Below are 24,339 nucleotides of genomic sequence, written 5' to 3' on the forward strand. Positions count from 1 at the left end.
GCCTAATTACGTACGAGGTTCTTTTTCGGTCTCATTGTCGTTTAATCGTCCAGTATCGGTGACAAAAAATGCGCACCCACGTGCGACGCCTACGTTAAAACGATGCTATAGGTATAGATCGGACAGTAGTAGGTGACGCGAGTTATCGAGCAAGTAGAATGGTCCGCAATATAGTCGGCCAAGTTCCGATAATCAATGATCGTGTGCGCGTGTACCGGATACGGGAATTGTTTACGAAGTGTGTAGAAGGTAGAGGAAAATCGCGATACGTAACGCGTGAAAGACAAGCTCGAGTCGTTGAGCCTTGGTATACGAGTAGGTAGATGGTATACGAGTTGTCTACGAGACGAAGGAAAAAGAAAATATACGGAGAAAAGAATAACAAATAGAAAGATAGAAAAAGGTTGGAAAGCGTACGTCGTAAAGCGAAGAAAAAGAAACGAGATTTATGGGATTTTGAATCGCGCGAGATCGGTATCCGCGACAGAGAGAAACGGAGAAGAATTCGGCAGAACAAATCTGTTACGTAATCCGCGAACGGTTTTGCTTTTGGCGTTGTCTTCGAACGAGGCATAACGATCTCCTCTCGTTTAGTCGTATCTTATCAAGATTCGTGAAATTTCGCGCAAGAACGATGCCTTTCGTCGATTCTTGTCTCGTCGAAAAATCATGTAATGGTGTGTCTAGAAAGCATGTAGCGAAAGGAGGTGTAACGTTCGTTGCATAAGAGCAAAAAACCATTGTGGACTATTAATCCTCAACAATTCTTACCGTCGCTGCTAATATATCCTTCGTTAGCAAAGAAATCCGTATGCCGTGTGAACAAACGACGGACACGGTCGTCTTCGTGCTTTCTAAAATCGTGTTGGCGATTCGATAACCGGAGTCTTGTTAACGCGCGGCGCGATTTTCAAAAAGACGAAACGTCCGGCGAGCGTGCTCGCTAAGAACCAGACAACTTTACATCGCTTGCTTTATTTCAGGAACCACGAAACGTCTGTCTGGTTGTCGTATACGCGCGACATCCTGAGCGTGATTTAAAAACGCTGAGAAGCACGTTCTCCCTCTATCAAAGAAAAAAAATGCGCACTGGTCGAAACGAAATTTACGAACCGATCGTGGAAGAGGCCAGTTCAGCACAGAACGCACAGAAGCTGTGTCAGCTAATAGCAAAGACGACGTAGAAGAGGACGTGATCCACGAGGAAGGAAGTCGGAAAAGAGGAAAAACCCGGCCGGGCTTCTCGTTTCCCCTTTGTCGTGCGAGAAGAGTGGCTTTCGTGAAATTCGTCCAAGTGAGTCTCGCAGGAGAGACGGAAAGGGAGACGTGACTTTAGCCATAAGCCGTAGGTAGGCCGCACAGAGCATGGACAAGCAAGTCGAGTTGAGAGGCGCGGACGGGCGGTCAGAGACCCCGCAGGGCCGGCGCAAACAGTACAGCATTACCCACTCGCTCGTTCTATCGCAACCTGGACCCAACAATGCTCAATAATCGTCCCTGTGATCGCGCCACCTTTTAACCGACAACCTGGAAAAATCGTCTGCTCTTTTTCCATCGGTTTTGCGCCTTTCTTTTTTTTTTTTTTTTTTTTTTTACAGCCCGCAAAAATACACGTCGAAGAGAAGAGAGAAATACCAGACGTTGCGTCGTGGTTTTTTTCTTTGCGAGATCAAGCGAATCTAAAGAGTGGAATTGTAGGAAGAGAAAAGAGTCTTGGAACGATAAGACGGTGGAGAGGGATCGTTACGAATAACCAAGAATAGATGGATGGTAAAAGACCGTAAACGATGAATTCGACAGCGATTTCGTTAATTTCACTTTTCATCGAACGTGCATTTTTTACTGTTCGCGATCGAGCACACAGGAACGAACGAGCGAGCGAGCGTGTATGCACAGCTCCACGGGACTTTCTCTGTAATTCGCGGCATAGTCTTTACGTCTCCTCGGAATTATGATTTCCGCGATTCGTTATAAATACGTTCAACGTGACGCTACATAATCATAACGCTTACCCGTTTTACGCTAACTTTCTGTAACCAGAAACCGCGCAATAATGTTCCTAATTTCGTCGCTACTTTCTCCCCTCTCCCTGTAGACTCCTTTTTTTTTCGTTCTGGTATAATTAACGAACACGAAGAGCTTCGCGGTTATTAACATTTTTAATAGAAGCATCGTCGACGAGAAAGAACACCGAGAGATTAAACGAAGATACGACGCATCGTTAAGACGTAAACATAGCGCGAGAAGCTTCTACAAAGTTAATTATTACTCATCTCATTGATATCGTAAACGATTTCAACTTCGTACATAGGTGTATACATGGTATAATTTTTATGCAGGCTGGTGTAGAGGCGAACGAAAAGTCACAAGGCATGAAAACAAGAAAGAAGTCTAACTTCGTAAGAACGTAAATTCCGCGAACTCTCTAGTGCGACTATAGGATCTGCGTGGCTGGATTTCGAGCTAGATAGATGGTGCGAAAGATACCCGAAGGAAAAGTTAAATATTGACTGGCGCGGCTAGCTTTAACTTCAACGTGGAATCTTACGCGTCTATTTTAGTTCCAAGTAAAGGAATAGGCTGTTCGTTCCAACGTGTTTTGCTAGGAACATAAACAATGTACCAAGAATACTAGGCGCGATAGAAATCGCACGGTTAATGCGTTTCGATGGCACCCGCGGTGCGATCCACGGAAACGCTTTGGAAAACTCGCGAAAAAGAATTGGGACGTCGTCGGTCGTTTCGAAGAGAACCGACGCTTTTTCCACGATTCGCCGAAACTTTCGACGATGTCCTAGTCCGTCTTAAACCGTATACGGTCAATGATCCCTTCCTGCCCCGATTTCACCAATTTCGCTGAAAAAAAAAAAAAAAAAACGCCTTCTCGTTGCGCTACTAGCTTCGTCTAGTGGCTTTGCGTTTCCAGTTGATAGCTCGCGGACGCGATCGATTAAAAATCCTTCGAGAAACTCATTACCGAAAGATAACGCGAATTACGTATTACAGAAATTATTAACCCTTGACGTACTGCTCGCAACGTATGACTAATTAAATTAGAAACTCACGAAGCTCTAGATACAATCTTTCAGCCTAACATCGAATGGTTCGGCGAGTAATACGCGATTCATCCTCTGGATACTATAATATAAAGCGTAATGATCCTCACTCACCGATCGAGGACGCGCCCGTGACATCTGGATCTAGCTGATTCGCGTAGCTTTCTTCTACTCGATCGTCACCGAGAGACCGTCGGTCCTCTCTTCCGGTTCTTCGGTGTTCACTTCAAGTCACCAACTGACAAACCACCCACACACTGCACCGTCCTCGTCGGAAGATTCGTAATCTTCCAAGTCGCGATCGTTCTCTGTTACGGTCGTCGTCGTTCTCCACTCTCTGTGCATCCAGCAGGATCGAAAGAATATTCGTGAAACGACGGTGGAAGAGGAAATCGACGGGGGGAAAAATGGTCGCGGCCGTGCAACCGGCACGGTGTCCTTTTGCGATGTCACTCGGTACTCGATGTATACTGTATAGGTTGGAGCCGTGTATCGTTCTGTTACGTTCCGGCGGTTTAGCCGGCACGTGGTCGCGTACGAAACACTTTCAGTCTGGCCGTCGAGAGAGAGAGAGCCCACGCGTCTCGTGTGCTTGTAATCGCGCGTTCGACTGAGCGGCCGAGTACTCCCGAACTCCCCGGCTCTCGCTCGTGCCGCTCTTCCTGCTCGCGCTCGTCTCCTTTCCTCTCCCTCTAACGCACGCCGACTTCGATGCGTCGCCTCTCTCTACCGCGAGCCTCCCCACTCTTTCTTCGTCGCTCCAAAACGCCTTTTCGTGCATTTCTCTCCAATATTTCGATCCCTCTTGTTCCTTGTCTCGCGATGTTCATCCTTCCTTATCACTACGACTCTCCCCATCTCTCTCTCTCTCTCTCTCTCTCTCCCTCTCTCTCTCTCTCTCTCTCTCTCTCTCTCTCTCTCTCTCTCTCTGAGACTCGGACTTCTTTCTTCTTCTGTTTTCACATTTTTGCAAATATTACGATTATCCGGTATCTATATACGATAGCGCAAGTGTGCCGGTTGTCGATAGCCGTAACGATTACAGCTTTGTACGTTTTATCCGTAATTGTTAGCGACCAATGGCAGCATCAAACGCTTGTATTAGCTCGTGTTTCCTATTACTTGAGAGTTTACGCCTTGTTCGAATACTTTCCCTGCTTTCTTTCGCGACGTGCACCGTATTACGCCACTGTCAGTGCCGCTTAAGCGTTTTCGATTGATCGCCTCATCCTGCGTTCCACGCTTGTCGTTTCCTCGAAGCTCCGAGTTCGACGTTAAACTCGGTACCACGCGATTTTCTCAAGGCTTTCGTCCTCACCGACTGCATAGAAGGAAATCGTACGAAAGCCCAGCGGCTCGTAATCGTCGAAAGAGAAGCGTCTCGTCCATCTTCGTTCTCGACACTCTCATTTTCTTCCAGCTCGCTATCTCGGTACACTGGAACAGAGGATTTATTATCTGTTACGTCGTGTAATGTCTTTTGAGGCAGGTTAGGGTGCTTAACTCGACATTAGCCGTTGAGGTCTGCCCCCTACGGCGGCACTCTTCTGCATTCTGCCGGTGAAATCGGTTGACGCGCGATCAACCACCACGGTAGCAGTAAATCACTAACCGAGCATTAACTGTTGCAAACGGTTGAACGTTTTATTGCGTATTTGCGTCGAACGCGCGACGATTAAGTCAACGCTGCCGAGTTAGCTCGTACCGGCCGAGCTTCGATCGCCGCAGCTCGCCAACGGTGTTAGAGAAATCTCAAGAAAAGGGTGGACACGATGCGATATCGCTGCAAGGTCGAATGGAACTTTTAAACGAGCCGTATATGGGCCAGTAGGTCAAACAGACATTAGTATATACATTAGTATATACAAAGTAGATCACGCGTGTGGAAATCGTGTCGCTCGACGTTCGTCGATACGTTGGACGATATACGATGCACCGTACGCATCCATTAAAATTCGATAAGGCTCCGTTGATTTCCAGCCTACGCTATCGATCGACGAAGCCAGACATCCGTCGCAAACACGGACATTACATTTTTTCGTTGCATCGTGATCGTTGTCGTTTTAAGGAATCGACTGATACGAATTTACCGAACGGGAGGATCCATCTTGGACGAATCGAACATTGCGATCGATAGCACGCGCGGCCTCTTGCGTTTTCACGAGCATACGGTCCGTGATACGAATGAACGAGTTCTTCCGTATTTTTCCTCTCTGTCCAGCTTACAAACGATAAAGATTGATAGTGGTAATCTAGAGATGCGCCATAGTAGAATCACGAAGCGGTAGGATAATCCCCATAGACGATTCCATCTACCTGAATGTTAAGATTTATGTGTCTAATATGACCGGTATTAATTCATAAATCCGGAGGGTATTACCATCTACGAAACTCGCGATTCATAAATCCCGAGATTTATGCGCGCAATACTAAGCACGAGATGGAAATGCTCGCTAGCCCGTTCGCTCGCAATGTGTGCAGTTAAATTAACCTTGAAGCGATTCAGTTGCTCGGATAAAATTGCAAATCTTTTAGCTACTCGCTTTTAGCGTTGCCCGTTATTAAATATTCCGTGTTCACCGTGTTCACAGCGGCGGCGACCACCGTGGACACCGGGTGCGCGTAAAATCGCGAAAACGATTTACTCTCTTCTCCACGAAGCGAATGCTTCGAAGCGCCGTACGCGAGAGAACTGCTGCATGACTTCGATTAAAATTTTTCGGCCAGTCGAGAACGCGCGCGCGCGCAAGCGGGGCCGCACTCGTTCCCTAACGGACCAGTATATATTCGAAAAGAAAAAGAAAAGAAAAGAAAAAAAAAAAAGAATTTCCAATTCCACCACTGTGACATCAGAGGCAAAGATCTTCGACCGGAGGAGGAGATGGAGGTCGTTGCTAGAGGAGGAGGTGGTGGAGAAAGAGAAAGAGGAGGTGGAGGAGGCACACGGGTTCGCTTTTGCCTGAGCGTACCCGTTCGTTCACCCTAGCGGGGGCACCAACCTGGCTTTACTTCAGTTACACGCCGAGAGAGCCGGCGCTGTATATAGGTATATAATACATTCTCGCGTGTACTTACATCTAGTATAGGTAGGTATACGGAGTGTACAGAGAGTGTCCCGGTCGAGCATGATGCGGTTCCACGGCCCTTTACGAGCGAGGCGGGGTACCGACTTGCCCCGTTCTCCAAAGAGAAAGATGGAACACGCTATGAGAGAAAGGGATAGGGGGCAAGCCCTTGTGTTCGATCGCTTTCGACGAGCCATGGATCGTACTTTCAAAGAAATTTTATACTCTGATACAGACATTACGATAGGGACGAATTTTCTTGTCATTGAAAACTTTCAACGATCTACTTTTATTTTATCGGCTGATGTAAGCGAGTGGAATTATAATTAAATGGAAAATTACTTATAGATTTATTTTTTATTTGTATACGAATGATATTTTATTTATTTTTCCGACGATGCGCGATTTGCATTACTCGGCGTGTCGGGGGGTCCTTGACCTAGCACGTGGTGATTCCAAAACGCTGACTACTGATAATAATGACGCTTATTTATGACAGGATCGCTAGAATATACCGTCATAATCCATCGGACGGTGCTATTTATGAATTTTAATACCGCACTGTTTCGCACGTAAAAAAAATTTTACGATTCTTTATTTATATTTGCAAGATCTTAATTTTCTATTGATAAATAAATACATATACCTACATATCATTGTTAATTCTTAAGAAATAAATAGATTGCGTAATATTTCTTTGCCGGGGAAGCTAGATAAAGGTTAAAGTTAAACGAGAACTACGATATTTTAATTAAGAATAACGACCAGTATGTGTGCTGACCATTCTGATGGATACTGGATCTGTCACTGTATCTGTTGGACTGGATGTCTGTTGTTGATGCGAATAGCTTACTTCCATATCAATTTCGTCTAATTCTTCTTCCTCTTCTTCATGGGTATCTGACTCTTCTTCTTCTTCTCCTTCTCCCTCTTCTTCTTCTTCTTCCTCCTCCTCTTCTTCCGATCCTCTGAACTATATACAATTAATAATTTCTATTTTGACGTCGGTTAACAAAAACATACTAAATATAGAAAACTAATTTATCATAAGTTTCATTTTCGAAGCGATATTTGCTTAATCTATATTCGTCGACTTAGTCGACAGTCGGTAATGACGTTACTAACAATAAGTAGGATCGCCACATGCGATAAAGAATTTAGCAATTTTGAAAAGTACGTTTCTTTTTGCTCCACGCATCTGTATGAACCAACGTATTAAACAACAAAAAATCAAGTACGTATAAATTCGTTAAATAACGAAATAAAGTATAATACGTATTACGAAAGCAAATGTGAGGTTAACTTACGTCGCTGACTGTTTTTCCGATAGGGATATGGTCATAACGTTGAACTCGGACATGTTCCCTCTGAAAGACAGATAGAGATAAAAGAACAATTTAGATAGAAATAGTTCATATTTGTAAGACAAGCTTATTAGATTATATGTAGTGTACTCGCCCACGCTTGATGTTCCGCTTCGAGCGCAGCTACTTCGCTCTCATCGTCGCAGGGTCTATCGGCATTGAACCATAGAGGATCTGTTGCTCTTGGTTGTAAATTTGGCCACAAAGGGATAATCGACATTTTAGAACTTCTTTCGCTGTTTGTCGAGAACGTTCGTATTTCCGTTGTCAAACTGTTAGAAATACACAAACCGCTACGCATGCGCGCGAGTTATGTGCTTGAGTTTCGGCGCTTAAGACTTCCAATTCAAACGCTTTTAAATGTTTCAAGAAAGAATGTATTCGTTCGCGTGGCGAAGAGAACAATAAATATTTTCATAATTTCGCAATATTAATCTTTTATATCGTTCTTTAAATCTTCGTGTATTCTTATTAACTTTTACATTGCAATTTTGTCTAAATTCACAAAACGTTTTGAACACAGAGCGTGACTTATTACGCCACCTGTTGTAGAATAGATGTAATGGTGTCATTGCTCTAGCGTCACGTGTTTACCCGCCGAAACCATTACGCCGAGTCTTCGTTATGTTACATCTACGGCGATGGAGGAAACCGTGAATGTTATGTGCAGTTTATTAATGGGTCTCTGAGAGATTGCTCGACGGTTCACGCAGAGAAATCTGCGAAAGTGTCTATTTATCTTATTGTAATCACGTTCAACTATTTTTATAGAAAGGAAGCATTTCTTACAACATAACCTGGACCATTTAATAAAGGTATGTTCGAGTATTGTTAATATTATTTTATACGTCGAATTAGGACGTATTTGATTTAATTGGTATAGATAACGTGATCTTTTTGTACATTTAGTTTAAAATTCGCATCCATATATATGAACAATTCCCAATCTTGCGATATAAATTAAACATGAATGACCCATATTGACAGCTATATTCACATTACTAGTATGCAGTAAGATAGTCATGTAATCAAACCTTCGCGTGTTTCAGCGTTAATATAATTTCTATACACTTTCTAAAGTCTGTCATTAGTACATTGATTTCTCTACTTCTGTCTTCAACTTCTAACATTGTGTTCTTAGAAAATGAAAGGATTTCGATTTTTCTTCTATAAGTTTATGTATACGACATATGTTTCGTGCACATGATACAGTGATAGTTCAAACTGATAAAAAGTGAATGTATTATTGTCGTCGTCAGCTTCTGCGAGAACGTTGTCAATTAGATCCTTGCAACTTTATGTACTTCTTACGATTAGGAGCAAAATATTTCTCTTTATAGGTTAGAAGATAATCGACAAATTAATGTTTCCAATTCGAGTCAATCTTCGACCACAAATCTCAGCGCCAATGTACCATGAGTTAGTTAATCGCAACTAAGCATCATCGATCCAATTGAAACCAATATCGTTCAATTCTCATTGTTTTCGATTTTACATTACTTATAAATTTCAATGTATTAAATAAATTATTAAGATTTCACAGAATATGGATGTTTGAAAAGAATGTAATGTAATATAACGGCCTGATGATTAATAAAGTGTACAATGTCGTTGAAAATCTTTTGTTTCACGCTTTTAAACAGAAGTTGTACTGCGACGCTATAATGGAATAAATCGATAATCGAAACATCTTCCGAGAAAATTATAAAACATATTCTTCCAATGGAATCTTGGTATTTCAATATAAGGATTCCAACGGAGCATCTTATACCTATGCACAATGGCGTAGGAGTCACCGAAATACAGGATAGCGTAGGAATTCTGAAGTAAATATTCCTTCCTAATATTTTGTTTGATTAAAATATTTGAATTATTTTCTTTTTTTTTTTATATTATGATATGCAAACGCAAGTAAAAAATATGATTACCTATATTACCACTAATTCTATTATTTTCTTGTGAGATTTCCTGTTTTCGATGCAGTCATCCTTCGTTCTAACCGCTTGTGGTTTCGGCGGTGAAATTATTCACTAAAAATAATGCCCTCTTATATTATCATAAAATTCCCCTCGAAAACAAAGGGAAACTCGTATCATGTTCAGTATTAATTTGACCTACAGTATTACCTTCCATGTCGTAGAATTTCTATGCTTTTTCCTGTTATAATACCAATGTTGTTAAAAACAACCGGACTCATTTACCCTCAGAGATATTATAGCATGTATCGACTGTAATTATTCGATACATGAATGTCTTTTTTAAAAGTTTAAAGCAATATATCCTTATTACCGTGTAAAATGTCATAAAGATGATACATACTCTTCGATTGCAAAACTATGTTTGTAAACAATTTCCTACCCTTTATGTATATACTATTCGAGAATGAATAGATATAGAATCTTAATCGGGTGATAAAATAACTAAATAGATGGCCAATGTCTAAAGATAAGAAAGCGAAACCAATCGACTCGCGATTCAAACTGAATCAAAGTGATTTATTCCGGTTGGGCAGTTTAAGTATTGCAAAGTATTTTTAATGTTCGTTTAATTACGCGTGACCTAGAATACTGTTTGTTTTTAGTAAATTTGTCAGTAAAATTATGTAAATTATATATTATTACACGTGAGACCTTGCTTCATGAACTTTTTATCTCGACGATGTTTAAAAGCCTACGATATCTCTGTACGAAAATTTTAAAATTGAAAACAAAAGGTATGAGAAATGCAGTTTCTCGTTCAATATTAATAACGTGTTTTAGGGCTGAATATAATACCTAACATTCATTATCCAAAGAAAAATGTTTATATACCTTTTAGACATATTGTTTACCGAAGTACTCACGATTAGCAGTACAAAATAAAATGCACTTCGTGACGCTCTTTACGGATTATCGTTTTCAGTACAAAACATATCGCGTTTCTCTTCCAACGAGAAGTATAATCTTCTGGACGCATCGCGTTTCAAAGCATTCACATTCAGCGTTTACAATTGTGATTTCAAGAAAAATGTATTTCTATAATTGGTTAAATCCTTGATACACCTATAACGATACAAGTACGTTTCTGTACTTCTATCTTTAAATGTACGTAAAATGTATTTCGGCGATCGTAAACGCGCGCGTATCAGTTTCGTTAAATTTCTTCGACCTTTCACCTTACCATACCATAAACAATCTATATTTTAATAATTTTATTCCCGACAATGTAATAAAAAATATAATTCTTTTTTACGAATCGTCAACGCCCGATAACATCATAATCACACGTTTTGAAAGCTATGGAATTTTTTTATCGCAGACCTCAATTTTAATAGGTGAACGTAATGAATGCTAGAGTTTAATCCTACGACTACAATGTACAAACTCCTAGAATGGAATGTTAGCTACTAGATCTATGTGAGACCTCACGAACTATCCCGAAGAAATCTACTTTAGAAAGTACGCTGGCTCGTGTTTTTTTCTCTTTCGTTCTCTTTGTTCGTGTTGCCCGATTGCCAGTCATGAACTCGTTTCTTCTTATACTTCTGTTCCAAACTCGTTCACGGCTAGCTTGGCAGATTGCCGAAGGGGAACGAATGATTTTACAAAAGGATCACAGTATTAATTAGAAAAAGACGCTGTTGTCCGCTCAAAAAGTATGATCGTCCATTCATGAACGATCGCGGTAGCGGTTTTTCGAAGTTTCATCAAATTTCTTGTTCTTGAACGGTTAGTTACGTAACATCGTTTCCTTGACAAGAAGGAAGTGAGGAAGTAATTTAACAACAAGTCAAAAAGTTTATCCGTTCCTTTTTAAACGAATAAACAGGTTTGTAACATCGATGTTTCGTTAATGCATATAATTACAGTTTTATTGATGCGGACGTCGAGTTTGACGTTTTAAGCATGCACACGAAGACTTGTCGCTATCATGCCGCGTAATGCGGCAAATGTTCTCATTACAAAGTCAACGGATCGAGCATTTGAGTAACAAGTGTTCTTAGAATTATGAATCAGTTTTACAGTTTATGATAATAAAAAAAAGACTATTGCTAATTTGCACTGAAACATCTTTTTTATCACTCGTATGATACGATATTTTCACCCCGTTTCCGTTAAGTTTATACCGAATTGGTTATAGTTCGATAGTATGGTTCTGAATGATTACTTCGACCTTGCAGTTATGACATGTTACTTTCACGAATTAACAATAAGAAAAATGACGATTGTCCTCTGTAATGGTAGTTTTTTGTGCAATGCGTAAAAGCTGATAACTATTTAATGACATAAGCATAACTACTTCCTGCTAAATGTTAGGATTTTCACTTGTTAAAGTATTTGTAGAACGAAATATTGACAACTTTAGACCGATCAAAAAATCTGCACTTCTTTATTCTTTCTGAACAGATCATTTGTGTAACAAACTGTTTGTTTTATCGAGTTTGGAATATTTGCACCTTTTCTTCGTAGATGTCTCACGATCATATGGCCCATATGATGAACGTATCGAGTGGGCATCCAAGCCACGTTAATCACGCGTCTCATGAATCTATGGATCATTCAAATATGGATAAAAGTATGATGCACAGTTCTATGGATCATACTAATATGGATCACGGGAGTATGAACCATGAAAGTCACCTTACCGCTGCCACGGAAGCATGTGGCAATATGGGGATGCACGGTATGTCGGTATGTATCATCCACAGATAAAACTCTGATGCTGACTATCGTATACAAAAATTTCGTTTATAGATGGTCTTCCATGGAGGATACTGTGAAAACGTATTATTCGAATCGTGGAAAATCTCGTCGATCAGTGGTCTCATAGGATCGATGATCGGTATCATGATCATGGCCGCACTTTACGAGGGATTAAAGTATTACAGGGAATATTTATTCTGGAAAATGTATAATTCCCTTCAATACAGAAGCGTCACGATGCCACAAGAGAAAAATGTCGTAGCCGAGGATAACAGAGTCGTACAGTAAGTTTCGTGCTCTCAGATGTACAATGGATGGCAGTTTAGGAATTCACGATTGTATTAATTCGATATTTTTTATTTGAATACATAAAGATTGCTGTATGATTATATATATATATATTTTTTTTTAGTATGGTTGGAGAAGTAATTCACAAACAACCGTAAGTAGATGAGGAGTGAAATTCTTGATTTGTTCTTTTTTTCTATTAGTTTTGAAATTGTTTTTCTGTGAAAATCCATTTTTTTTTTTTTTTTTTTTTTTTTTAATTCTATTTCTTGGAGAAATACGTACATAAACGATTAAGGTATTAATGTCGCACTGGATCGTGGGATTTTCTACAACCGACGTTATCTCTAACATTTTATGGAACCGCCTTTGTGGACCTTTAGTAGTATTTATTTAACATAAACATTCCGAGTATCAGTATCAGTATCTTGCTCTATCTATCGGTATTTGCCAGGCAAAATTCTTGATATAAATCTCTCTCTTGTACTGTCACACGATCGGTATCGAATTGTCAGTCGAATTGGTCAAAATGCGAGGTAATACTGTATAATCTTCTTGCGTTATTTAGTTGCAATTTCGTTTAATTCTATGGTTAATATTGCTTAGCATGATAAATTAATAGCATTATGCATATATTTTTTGATGTCCAAGAATTAATCCATTTCATATAAATTTGTGCAGGCCCACAATGTTATCATGGATGCATACGTTCCAAACGTTATTACACATTGTGCAAATTGTGCTGTCGTATTTCCTTATGCTGATCTTCATGACTTACAATGTCTGGTTGTGTTTTGCTGTAGTATTTGGTGCAGCAATTGGTTATTTTTTGTTTGGGTGGAAAAAATCTGTTATTGTGGATGTTACAGAACATTGTCATTAGTTGTTTATGTATTTAAAATACATTGTGTTTTTACAACAAAAATGTACATCACTGTACATTGCCGAAAAGTTCATTCTGACTGGAAGAACTTTGAAATAATTACATGTAGTATATGTGTGCAGGAAATATAATTATTCTAAATTCGTATTTACACAAATATATAAAGAAAATGTTCTCAGTTTAAATTTATTCCTATGCATATAGAATGCAATTTTCAATTGTTCGTTGAGAAAAATAGCGCATGACTTAATTATTATTGAATAAAAAATATCTATAAAATGCAAATTTGTATACAAAAATACTGGAAGGTTAAATCTTTGATTTGGATAGCCATAGCGCACCTAATTTGTAAATATTGTTAAAAGGTTTAAATGAGGAAAGTATCGTAAGATGGACGCACACTTTTCTCCAAACTTTTATACGGCCACTTTCAATTTTTTATTGTAATGTATTTTATAAATTAATCTTAACGTTTGGAAAAAAGTGTGCAGTGATATCTTGAACATTGCATACATGATGTATTGTTATAATATAACGTTATCAACGATTGTATTATTACCAAGTAGTCCATAAACTACTGTTATTTGTAAAATATAACATAATATCACATGAAATACAAGAAAAACATTTTGCCAATATATTTTATCATTTTTAAAGAAGCACAGAGCTCCTCTACTTTTTTTGTTCTTGTTTCTGTTGCAAGATCGATTTTTTAGATTGTAAAATTTATAAAATGTAGATATTAACTAATATTTAAGACATACCGTAAAAATCTTGGCTGACAATATATAATAATTAAATAAAATAATTGAATAAAATATTTTTATAAAATTATTAATGAAACTCATGTAGTACTGATGACGTAAAATATATTCAAGTAATACAGAACTGATATTTTATATTATAACAGTTGGTGAAATGTCTTCACCTTGATATGATTAAATTTTATATATATATATGTATATTTTGCACTTAAATCAACAAATTGTTGAATAAGAAGCCACAAATTTATATATTCGATATGTAGCTATACAAAAAGCACCAGCATGCATGTCACATTTATAATTAATGCAAGCCTTGTCATTGAAAATAATACTTAAATTATAATAATATTATATATTATTTATTTCCTGTATGTAAAGCATCGCTAAAGTGTTAGGTAGCTTTTAAGTAAGTTACAGTGCTTTAGAAATGCGTTCATACGTTTTATACGTACAAGGTTGTACAAAAAGCTTTATTTGATGTGTTTATAATATTATTCACTTTGTAGGAAAATCTTTAAACACCGATTGCAGGACATTCCAAGAGCAGCAGAGTATGTTTTTTTATAGTGTAGATATTTCAAAATCATATATATATATATATATGTATATATAAAGATGATTCAGAGGATTTTGTGATAAATATATATTACTACCACTGCCCTTAGTTTGTGCTGCGAAGATAAGGCAAATTTAGATTACAAAGCTAAATTACATTTTATATCTATTCCTTATTTGTAAAGCAGTTGATGATCATGGTTATTACTATTATTATTTTATCACAAGCCAATAATGTCTGAAATACTTAAAATACTGTCTGTAGCTCGCGAACTGCACAAAGCGTGATACGAGCAGGACGTTCAATTTGACCTTACAGTTTACAGTTGTATTCTGGAAATATCAACCATAAAGTATTATTTTTTTCCGCGTAAATATAACTTCAATTTGCATATTTTAACGAAACTGAAAAATGTTTGTAAGAATAAATAAAATCATATGAATTTATAAAAATATCTATATACGTTCACATTGGCAACGGAAGAAACACTTAGTGTCACTAAAAATAAAATAGACAAAAACTACTTTCAGCATTAAAATTCACCTTATTATGAGGAAAGTATTGCAGACAGGCAAGAAATCTCTTCAAATAATTTTGTTAGACCTAAAAGAAAAAGTATATTACCAGCAAATCTGTCACTACAACAATGATACTAAATATTTCTGTCTTCGTTATCAACTCAGTATGTAATTAGGTGTTTGAATATTTTACATTTTTTGTAATTGTGTTGCCAATGATCTTACTCTTTAAACATTAAGTTCAAACCGTTCAACCAGAAATGAATATTGTTTATGTCAAAGGAAACAATAGAATTATATAATATAATATCCTTATATATCCTAAATACATTAATCATAATTTATAAGTGTTGGTACAATTTGCGACATGTCATACTCTTTTCAAATATAAACGAATTCTATATGTCCATACCAAAACTGTCAGTATGCATCACAAAAATTATTTGTTTACCTCTTTCTCATTCATTCCAGTTAGATTATGATTGTGAATCTTGAGAAATATGTTTCATGCATTATGTTGTGAAAACATAAAAAATATTTAAAATCTTGTATCTGTAACCTACTCAGCACCAGACACAGGCATACAACAACTTGAACGATGAGGAGATTGTTGTTTTGAAAGATCAACAGTATCTTCTACTAATGGTCTTTCTAGTCTAGCTTCAAGTTGTGCCCAAGCAGCAACAGCTGCACCAAATGCTGCTTCAACATTGGTTGCATCCTTTGCAGATGTTTCTACTAATGGAGGGTCCCCATTTTCTGCACACCAAGCTTGAGCTTCTTCCGTAGAAACTTGTTTCTCAGAATCTGGAACATCCACCTGTAAAAATTATTTTTGTAAATATTACTAGTAATATTACTCCCTTTTTCGTAAATATTCTTGCTTACTTTGTTCCCAACAACTATAAATGGAAATGTCGATCCTTCTTGAACATCAGCATAATAAAGGAATTCAGATCTCCAAAGTGCTAAATTTTTAAAACTTGTTCTATCATCTACCGCATATGTTAAAAGGCAAATATCAGAGCCTCTATAGAACGGAGTTCTAAGGGTCTTAAATCTTTCTTGTCCAGCTGTATCCCATATTTGCAATGTATATGCCTCTCCATTAATATCAATATCCTTGTTTAAAAATTCTACTCCAATTGTATGAAAACTATGTTCATCAAAGTGATTCGATACAAATCTATTCATAAGACAAGATTTGCCAACACCACCATCACCCAGAATCACCACTTTTAAAAGTGTAGATCTTTGAGAATTACGATTTTGTAGATTACCACCTCTAAGTGTACCTACTGTAGCAGAATTGTTTCCTGACATCTTTCAATCTTTATCTTTTTAGAATAACGAAGAAACTATATGTTCAAAAATATGATATATATGTATATCCTTCATATATCACTATTTTCGACATCAGATAATTCAATTCTTCATTCGTTAAACATCGAAAGTATCAGGGATCCTTTGTCAATGTAGGAATCAGCTGATTCTGATACCAAATAAGTCAATCCACTTTTCTCATATTAGATACATCTTAAGCCAACAATATATGCTCACTCAGGATTTGCGACTTCGTATTATTCGTGTGCAGCAAATAATTGTATTATTTAAAAACACTTTAATATCGTAATTTTCGTTTTACGATCAAGCATAACCTTCTCATTTTATAGCAGCAATTTAATGTCAGTTTAAATGGGGTTCATATTATTTTGACGAATGAAATTGTAATTTTCAATCTCACAGAGGCCATGTACTTTATCTCCTTCGATGTTAACTTAATTATTCGAAAGTCGCAATACCTTGAAAAGATGCCCTTTGGTACTGAGTCATAGCCAACACCGAGTAAAATTACAATTTTCTTGAACAAGTATATGTCGTACGTTCACTCCAAAGCGTTTGGCAATGGTAAGAATCATGAACGACTTTTTAACTTTTCTGAACAGCTAAAAAGTATCACTGGTTCTGAGCATTTTTGTTGTGCGCAAAGTATTTGACACTTTGCAGACGACAAAAGAAACGCCCATGTTGGATGTTAAACATACAGGATGAATATGGCTACCAGAAATTATAAATAATGTTAATTCTGTATATATCGCATAATACTATACCATATGTATCACCTAACAATAATTTATCTAACAACTAATAATAAATAAAGTAATAATAGTTATATGTTTATTATTACAATTTATTCGAGATATTAATGTATATATGCTTCGATTCATTAATATGTATATTATGATCAAAATGTTTTAAGATTATAAGCTGCTACAAGCTATTATATCGCAATAATAAAATATCTTTTTTATATTCTTCTGTAGAGTATAGCTAGAGTATAGATATAATGCTATAGAATGTTATCGAGTAACTAGAGTAATATATTATAATAATATGATAAAATATTACGATTCGATTCATTAATATCGATCAATGTTACTAAAATAAAAAAAATATCCTACATAAATTATTGCATAAAAATTATTGTATATAATTGTTATAATTGTGCACAATGCCCTAGCTGTTTTTATGTAATTTGAATTTTATTTACCATGCAACCAGAAGATGGTGTTATAGTGCATGAGAGATTCTTTCTTTTACATTTAGATGTCGTATCGAACTGACAACACGAAATAGTGTTCTAGTAGGTGTATTATTTATCTAAATTTCATATTTTTACTATAACTTTTATAATTTGATTTAACATCGAAATTCCCTTATATCATGGAAGATTCTAAATTGTAAAAATACATATTTTTCACTTAGTTTTATAAACCCTGTATATTAGGCAACATCACCTTTTATATATTTTATATTTGCAATCAATGATTATTAAAACAAATATGTTCCGTTTTACTCATGTAGTTTAATATTTCATATCAACTTATTTCAGGTGAGGTTATAGAAAATGGCAAATCCTCCTCCAAATGTTGGTCAATCTTATTTTTGGGGCACAGGAGTTTCTCAGCCGCAAAATATGGGATATTATTCGGTGCCACCCCCAAATTTTCCACCTCCAAATTTTAGTCAGCCACCACCATCCTATAATATACCGGTCTCTACTTTGCCTGAAAATAAAAGTGCAAATTTTATTCCACCGTATCATGCTATGGGAACATGTTATCAAAATGAAGTTTCAAATTCTTATGATGTTCCTTATCAAAATCCAACGGAACTACAATGTAACAATCAAAATTATGGAATGTCTAACTATTCTCAACCTGTAAGTAATTTTAACACAAATTGGGATGATGGAAGTGCATATCATAACAATGACAATGCAGAATGGAAGTCCAATAACTACTCGTCTGATTGGAATAAACCACAAAGTAGCAAAAATTCTTGGTATGAAACAAATAAAGTGCAGGAAGATGATAGAAAATCATCATATGTAAAATTTAATGATTCTCAAAAAAATAAAAGGTTTGAATGGAGGTATAGAGACAAAGAGTCTTCTAATAGTTATTCAGTTAGTAAAAGACGTTCCAGAAGTCCACAGAATAGGTCAAGGGAGAGTAGATCAAGCAGATCACCATATAGATCGAGGCACGATTCCCAAAGAGAGAAATATTCAAAGTATCCAAAAAATAGATCGGTCTCTAGAGAGCGTTTACATTGTGAAGAAGACTCTGACAGAAGATCAATACACAGAAAAAACAATTTACATACTTCACGCTCTCAGAGATCATATACAAGTTATAGAAGTAGGAAGAGATCTAGATCTCAAGAATCTTACTCATCTAGAACTGCTAGTCCAAATAATAATCCCCCCATTAACAGGGATAGAACTGAAAGAGAGTTACTTCTAGAAAAATATAGGTACCTCAGTAATATAGTACATCTTTAAAAATTATATACATATATGTACATTTATACAATTTTAATTCATTCTGTGTTATATCTCAAGGCAAGACTATTGTGCAACAAGTAAGGATATAGAAAGGAAAATGGATGAACTATCTGCAATGGGACCTGAAGGTATCATGGAAAATGCAAGAAAAGTATGGACACGTACTGCACCAGCAGATTTATATTATAATAGAGATGAAAGCAACCCAAAAATAATGAGAGGTACACCTAAACTGCAAGAGTTATGTGAATTATTTAAGAAAGTATTACTAAATAGAGCTGCAGCTGCAAGAGCTTTACAGGTATATTTATTTTCAAGTAATATAATATATGTAGAAAATTTTTATATATTTAAAAATATTTTTAATCTTTTACCGTATAGCCTCCTTATGAACCACCCCCAAGAAAAACTAGAGCTCGTTTATGCAGGCACAAATCTGAAGCTTGTAGTAGCTCTTCTTCTGACAGTGATAGTTCAATGGATGAAGATGACAGAACAATGGAAGAATTAATGGCAAAGAAACAACATCCACAAAGATTACATCCCGAAATGTGGTTTAATGATCCAGGAGAAGTAAGTATCTTTCTTTTTCAATCTTTTGTAATGTTTCGTGCGATTAACGTTAAAAAAAATTGTTTGATATTACAGATGAATGATGGACCATTGTGTAGGTGTAGCGCAAAATCAAGAAGGTCTGGTATTAGACATGGAATCTATGCTGGAGAGGGTGCAATAAATAAATGTGATTTAAATACAAATAATGCTGATAAATTATATCATTATCGAATAACAATTAGCCCCCCAACGAACTTTCTTACTAAAACACCAACAATTATTAAGCATGATGAGCACGAATTTATATTTGAAGGGTTTTCTATGCTCTCACATTTTCCTCTCGTAAAATTACCGACTTGTAAAGTAATAAGATTTAACATTGAGTATACAATCCTTTACATAGATGAGAAGTTGCCAGAAAATTTTATTATTGAAGAATTGGACTATTTTCGTAAGTTTTCTTTCGTTATATTTACTACATGATTGAATGTATTTCATGTTTATAAAAAATTCTTTCTTTTTCAGAAACTTATTTATTTAAAGAAATATTAGAACTTACAGACTTTGATTTACAAGCTGCACAAAATAAATCAGGTTGTGGTCAGTTTCATTTTATGCCAAGATTCGTTCGCGATTTAGCTGACAATGGACAGGAAATACTATCCATGAATGAGGTTTTAAATTACTTAATCAAAAGTAGTAAATTGTTAATAGATCCAGACGATCTACCTAGGTTAGTAGAGATGCCCCAATATAAATGGCAAAATTTTGCGGACGAAGTAAAGGGTATGATTGTTACATATCCTGGAAAAAAACCATGCAGTGTTCGAGTAGATCAGTTAGATAGGAACCAAGCAGATCAGCCACCTGGTGTAATTGCGTACCCTGAAATTGTACATTTTGGAATTAGACCACCACAACTTAGTTATGCAGGAAATGCAGAGTAAATATCTTTTGCTGTGAAATTATTTCTTTGACGAAAGGTAATATTTAAATTGTTTTTATTTATTTCAGTTACCAAAAAGCTTGGCGTGACTATGTAAAATTTCGTCATTTATTGGCTAATATGCCAAAACCATCGTTTGAAGATAAACGAAAGTTAGAAGCAAAAGAGAATAAGCTCCAGGAATTAAGAACCCAAAGCAAAATGAAACGTGATGTTACTGTGGATGTTAGTTCTGAAGGATTTTATAGAACTGGAATAATGTGTGATATAGTACAACATGCAATGTTAATTCCAGTACTTGTTTGTCATTTAAGATTTCATAAATCTTTAGATAACTTAGAGTGTACCTTAGGCTATGAATTTAGAAACAGATATCTTCTTCAGTTAGCTCTAACGCATCCTAGTTACCGTGAAAATTTTGGTACAAATCCAGATCATGCACGGAATTCTTTGACTAATTGTGGAATAAGACAACCGGAATATGGTGATCGGCGAATACATTATATGAATACTCGAAAACGTGGTATTAATACATTAATCAATATAATGTCAAGATTTGGTGCGAGAACCGAAACTGAATCTTCGATAGCGCACAATGAAAGATTGGAGTTCTTAGGAGATGCAGTAGTAGAATTTCTAACATCGATTCATTTATTTCATATGTTTCCTGACTTAGAAGAAGGTGGTTTGGCTACTTACAGAGCAGCAATTGTTCAAAATCAACACCTCGCTGTATTAGCAAAGAAATTAAATCTAGAGGAATACATGCTCTACGCACACGGAAGTGATCTTTGTCATGATTTAGAATTACGACATGCAATGGCAAATTGTTTTGAGGCATTAATGGGTTCATTATTTCTTGATGGTGGTATAGAAGTTGCAGATAGAGTTTTTGGCGAAACACTTTTCAAGACTGAAGAAGATCTCGGAAAAGTTTGGGTAAATTACCCAAAGCATCCTTTGCAAGAGCAGGAACCAACAGGTGATAGACAATGGATACCAAGTTTTGAACTATTGCAAGTAAGTATTAAAAAATATTTCGTATTTAATGATATATTGACAGCTTCTATCTTATTTTTAGAAATTAACAAAATTTGAAGAATCTATTGGTATTGTGTTTACTCATATCCGTCTTTTGGCTAGAGCATTTACCGATCGCAGTATAGGGTACACGAACTTAACGCTGGGTTCTAATCAACGTTTAGAATTTTTAGGAGACACTGTATTACAATTGATAGTTTCCGAATATTTATACAAATATTTTCCAGAACATCATGAAGGGCATCTATCTGTAAGTAGTACTATAATTTTTTTTCATAAAGACATGAGAAAGTACTCTCATATTATATACAATATTCTTATATTTTACAGTTATTACGAAGTTCTCTTGTAAATAATAAAACTCAAGCTGTAGTATGCGATGATTTGGGGATGACTCAGTATGCACTTTATGGTAATCCAAAAGCCGAATTAAAGACAAAAGACAGGGCAGATTTATTGGAAGCGTTTCTGGGAGCTCTTTACGTCGATAAGGGCTTAGAATTTTGTCGTGTCTTTTGTGACGTATGTTTCTTCCCACGTTTACAAGATTTCATTATGAATCAAGATTGGAATGATCCAAAGAGTAAATTGCAGCAATGTTGCTTAACATTAAGAACAATGGATGGTGGAGAACCTGATATTCCTGTATACAAGTAGGTCCAAGTCACACAAGTTTAAATGTTTTTATATATATTACAAAAAATATACATAATACAATATACAATATTGTGATTCAATTTTCTTTTTAGAGTGATTGAGTGTAAAGGACCAACAAATACAAGAGTTTATACCGTTGCTGTATATTTCCAAGGAAAACGATTAGCAAAGGCATCAGGTCATAGTATTCAAGAAGCAGAGATGAATTCAGCAAAAGAAGCTTTAGAAAAATCTCAAGGTATTAAATTAAATATTTGAAATGAAATTTGGAAATATATAACTTTTTACTTTATTTTACTTATTCTTTTACAGATTTGTTTCCACAGCTAGATCATCAAAAACGTGTAATAGCGAAGAGTATGAAAATGCAACAGTGGCCAAATAAACATAAAACAAGGGGAAGATCCATGAAACCTACAGATAGACACGATGATTCTGATACTAGTCAGCGATCTAAAAGAAGCCGTAGCGAAGCGTAACCGACAATGAAAGTTAATTTGTTGCAGTTGAAGTGTTATTTTATATTGGATGTATGTATATAGTAATTGATATTGTATAACTGATGATAGATATAATAAACCTTTAATAATTATCAAAATAAATACTACTGTAATATAACAAATAATAAATATTTATTTAACATGATTATTCAATACTTAAATTTCCATAGGATTGTAAGCAGGTTTTACTAATGCAGGGTTTTTCTGATGTAAGCAATCTTCATTCTGATCTATAATTTGTTGACACATTTGCATGTTGTTTACAATGTGTTGTAGAGTCCAATGCTTTGTTAATAACGCATGCTGTATATTAAATAGACCATCTTGTATACAAAATATTTGAGTACAAGTAGCATTGCTACGAAGCTTCAGCCCTAGCTCATGAATAATGGTTTTCAGGTACAAATCATATTCATTTGTGCAAACAATTTCTACAACATTATAAGAGATATAGAATGTAATTTTCTTACAAATTCTATTATTACTTCAAAACTTTATTCAGTGAGATATATTTACCTAATACAAATTCTGGGGGTGAAAAGTCTATACATTTAATAGTATATACCATAGGGATATTAGGATCTGCTGGTCTAATTGGGCCTTTAATTGCTAGTTCGTATGCAGCTTGACTCTGAATATCTACACCACACAATCTATAAACATATGAAAATATAATAGAGTTATATTGTATATAATTGTTTCTAAGTGTCCATTAAATCTCAACATACTGAAACATTTTTTTTTGATGAGAAGATTGCATCGAGCTACATAACTTGTCAAGGTGACCGCGCCTTACGTGCGCGTATGTAGATTTTTCTACTACTTTTCCAGTATGAAAATAATTATCTGTTGCCTCTCCTAATAATCCTTTTACCCTGTAAAACCTTAAACTTTTGGATGTTTTTATTTTATGAATCAATCGATTACCCTTGTTAATTCCACAAAGTACAACACCAGATATGTCCTGGTGCAGAATTTTTGAAGCAGCAAGTTTAAAGTCATTTGGTTGATAACGAGGTCCTGTTATTAATGGATGGTCTGCGAAACTATTTCGAACAACCACTTTCATATGCTTATTTGTTTCTCCTTCTATAGCTACATGCTTCATTGTTGGCCTCGTATACATGTCATTTAAATCTACAAGCAATAAATTCTTTAAATCTATTAAATTTGGTTTACTTTCTGTCTTAGTAAATTGGTTAAATTCTATCAAACAAGAAAATGTTATAAACAAAGGATATATCATAACCTCTGCATAAGTTGCTGATAATCGTTTCTCTCATTCTATTGAAGTGTAAAGATGCAGGTTTATAAATTACAACTACACCATTTAATGCGTTGTATACCAGTCTCGCGTCTCTTACATATTTAGTCACTGTTTGTACTGCTGACATACTGAATATTTTATGGTTATAATAGCACTTATTAATCTTTATGAAATAGTAAAATGTGTTAGAAACACGTGCAGATTGATATACAAGTATCAAACCGAACCATTTACTTTTTATACGTTTGCTTCACAGTGTCATTTTACATCTAAAACCTAACACATTATTGCACACGATATGCACGTGAGTTGTATTTTAGTAAACATCATTTGATTCACATATGATC

At 35.9% G+C, this 24,339-nt stretch overlaps 7 protein-coding genes across 14 annotated transcripts in view; 3 read left to right on the top strand and 4 right to left on the bottom strand.

Annotated features, from left to right (window-relative positions):
• The window catches only part of LOC126865274 (ecdysone-induced protein 74EF), a 144,953-nt gene extending 139,300 nt beyond the window's left edge, over positions 1-5,653 (bottom strand). Inside the window, exon 1 of the mRNA XM_050617651.1 lies at positions 3,171-5,653. The gene's annotated coding sequence lies outside the window, so the exon portion shown is untranslated. The remainder of the gene's footprint in view (positions 1-3,170) is intronic.
• Positions 1-5,884, top strand: part of LOC126865288 (U7 snRNA-associated Sm-like protein LSm11) — a 40,325-nt gene extending 34,441 nt beyond the window's left edge. The window contains exon 4 of the mRNA XM_050617685.1: positions 984-5,884. Within this exon, the coding sequence (XP_050473642.1) occupies positions 984-1,184 (201 nt within the window). The 3' untranslated portion in view covers positions 1,185-5,884. The remainder of the gene's footprint in view (positions 1-983) is intronic.
• Positions 5,885-6,685: 801 nt separating this feature from the next.
• LOC126865291 (anaphase-promoting complex subunit 15-like) lies at positions 6,686-7,921 on the bottom strand. The gene is made up of 3 exons (XM_050617690.1): positions 7,580-7,921; positions 7,429-7,488; positions 6,686-7,094 (listed from the first exon to the last, which is right to left on the bottom strand). Exons 1-3 carry the CDS (start codon positions 7,784-7,786, stop codon positions 6,873-6,875), a joined length of 489 nt encoding a protein of 162 aa, XP_050473647.1. The 5' UTR covers positions 7,787-7,921; the 3' UTR covers positions 6,686-6,872.
• A 175-nt stretch (positions 7,922-8,096) lies between these two features.
• LOC126865287 (high affinity copper uptake protein 1) lies at positions 8,097-13,976 on the top strand. Of its 4 annotated transcripts, XM_050617680.1 has the most exons (6): positions 8,098-8,300; positions 10,799-10,930; positions 11,934-12,155; positions 12,219-12,451; positions 12,580-12,609; positions 13,137-13,976. In XM_050617680.1, the coding sequence occupies exons 3-6, from the start codon at positions 11,934-11,936 to the stop codon at positions 13,336-13,338; spliced, it is 687 nt and encodes a 228-aa protein (XP_050473637.1). In that variant the 5' UTR covers positions 8,098-8,300; positions 10,799-10,930; the 3' UTR covers positions 13,339-13,976. The 4 variants fall into 4 exon arrangements, with proteins under 4 accessions (XP_050473638.1, XP_050473637.1, XP_050473636.1 ...); XM_050617681.1 differs by lacking the exon at positions 10,799-10,930 and having other exon boundaries at positions 8,097-8,300; positions 11,871-12,155; XM_050617679.1 differs by lacking the exon at positions 10,799-10,930 and having other exon boundaries at positions 8,100-8,300.
• Positions 12,333-22,870, top strand: LOC126865264 (ribonuclease 3). Of its 4 annotated transcripts, XM_050617609.1 has the most exons (12): positions 12,333-12,451; positions 12,580-12,609; positions 18,070-18,995; positions 19,084-19,327; positions 19,408-19,599; positions 19,675-20,032; positions 20,107-20,524; positions 20,596-21,547; positions 21,609-21,818; positions 21,899-22,221; positions 22,318-22,463; positions 22,538-22,870. In XM_050617609.1, exons 3-12 carry the CDS (start codon positions 18,085-18,087, stop codon positions 22,702-22,704), a joined length of 3,921 nt encoding a protein of 1,306 aa, XP_050473566.1. In that variant the 5' UTR covers positions 12,333-12,451; positions 12,580-12,609; positions 18,070-18,084; the 3' UTR covers positions 22,705-22,870. The 4 variants fall into 4 exon arrangements, with proteins under 4 accessions (XP_050473566.1, XP_050473568.1, XP_050473567.1 ...); XM_050617611.1 differs by lacking the exons at positions 12,333-12,451; positions 12,580-12,609 and adding an exon at positions 17,425-17,917; XM_050617610.1 differs by lacking the exons at positions 12,333-12,451; positions 12,580-12,609 and adding an exon at positions 17,425-17,824.
• On the bottom strand, positions 13,450-17,307 carry LOC126865285 (ras-related protein Rab-9A). 2 transcript variants are annotated; one of them, XM_050617672.1, is made up of 4 exons: positions 16,065-17,307; positions 15,740-15,996; positions 15,202-15,261; positions 13,450-14,990 (listed from the first exon to the last, which is right to left on the bottom strand). In XM_050617672.1, the coding sequence occupies exons 1-3, from the start codon at positions 16,497-16,499 to the stop codon at positions 15,243-15,245; spliced, it is 711 nt and encodes a 236-aa protein (XP_050473629.1). In that variant the 5' UTR covers positions 16,500-17,307; the 3' UTR covers positions 13,450-14,990; positions 15,202-15,242. The 2 variants fall into 2 exon arrangements, with proteins under 2 accessions (XP_050473629.1, XP_050473628.1); XM_050617671.1 differs by having other exon boundaries at positions 13,450-15,261.
• On the bottom strand, positions 22,839-24,315 carry LOC126865282 (pseudouridylate synthase TRUB2, mitochondrial). Its single transcript, XM_050617668.1, has 4 exons — positions 23,975-24,315; positions 23,454-23,862; positions 23,242-23,378; positions 22,839-23,156 (listed from the first exon to the last, which is right to left on the bottom strand). The coding sequence occupies exons 1-4, from the start codon at positions 24,117-24,119 to the stop codon at positions 22,882-22,884; spliced, it is 966 nt and encodes a 321-aa protein (XP_050473625.1). The 5' UTR covers positions 24,120-24,315; the 3' UTR covers positions 22,839-22,881.
• Between the last annotated feature and the right edge of the window lie 24 nt (positions 24,316-24,339).

The sequence above is a fragment of the Bombus huntii genome, chromosome 4 (assembly GCF_024542735.1).
Source record: "Bombus huntii isolate Logan2020A chromosome 4, iyBomHunt1.1, whole genome shotgun sequence".
NCBI classification, from domain to species: Eukaryota; Metazoa; Arthropoda; class Insecta; order Hymenoptera; family Apidae; genus Bombus; species Bombus huntii.

What these genes read in the sequence shown, in the direction of transcription:
- LOC126865291 (XM_050617690.1), bottom strand. Translation starts at nt 7,786, where the DNA reads ATGCGTAGCGGTTTGTGTATTTCTAACAGTTTGACAACGGAAATACGA. An exon ending in AAGCGGAACATCAAGCGTGG is followed by an intron (nt 7,489 to 7,579) that starts GCGAGTACACTA and finishes TCTGTCTTTCAG; the next exon opens with AGGGAACATGTCCGAGTTCA. An exon ending in TCGGAAAAACAGTCAGCGAC is followed by an intron (nt 7,095 to 7,428) that starts GTAAGTTAACCT and finishes AATTGTATATAG; the next exon opens with TTCAGAGGATCGGAAGAAGA.
- LOC126865287 (XM_050617681.1), top strand. Translation starts at nt 11,934, where the DNA reads ATGTCTCACGATCATATGGCCCATATGATGAACGTATCGAGTGGGCAT. An exon ending in GAGGATAACAGAGTCGTACA is followed by an intron (nt 12,452 to 12,579) that starts GTAAGTTTCGTG and finishes ATTTTTTTTTAG; the next exon opens with TATGGTTGGAGAAGTAATTC. An exon ending in GAAGTAATTCACAAACAACC is followed by an intron (nt 12,610 to 13,136) that starts GTAAGTAGATGA and finishes AAATTTGTGCAG; the next exon opens with GCCCACAATGTTATCATGGA.
- LOC126865285 (XM_050617672.1), bottom strand. Translation starts at nt 16,499, where the DNA reads ATGTCAGGAAACAATTCTGCTACAGTAGGTACACTTAGAGGTGGTAAT. An exon ending in TTATAGTTGTTGGGAACAAA is followed by an intron (nt 15,997 to 16,064) that starts GTAAGCAAGAAT and finishes TAATTTTTACAG; the next exon opens with GTGGATGTTCCAGATTCTGA.
- LOC126865264 (XM_050617609.1), top strand. Translation starts at nt 18,085, where the DNA reads ATGGCAAATCCTCCTCCAAATGTTGGTCAATCTTATTTTTGGGGCACA. An exon ending in CAAGTTTTGAACTATTGCAA is followed by an intron (nt 21,548 to 21,608) that starts GTAAGTATTAAA and finishes TCTTATTTTTAG; the next exon opens with AAATTAACAAAATTTGAAGA. An exon ending in CCTGATATTCCTGTATACAA is followed by an intron (nt 22,222 to 22,317) that starts GTAGGTCCAAGT and finishes TTTTCTTTTTAG; the next exon opens with AGTGATTGAGTGTAAAGGAC.
- LOC126865282 (XM_050617668.1), bottom strand. Translation starts at nt 24,119, where the DNA reads ATGTCAGCAGTACAAACAGTGACTAAATATGTAAGAGACGCGAGACTG. An exon ending in TATCAGCAACTTATGCAGAG is followed by an intron (nt 23,863 to 23,974) that starts GTTATGATATAT and finishes TATTGCTTGTAG; the next exon opens with ATTTAAATGACATGTATACG. An exon ending in ACCCCCAGAATTTGTATTAG is followed by an intron (nt 23,157 to 23,241) that starts GTAAATATATCT and finishes ATAATGTTGTAG; the next exon opens with AAATTGTTTGCACAAATGAA.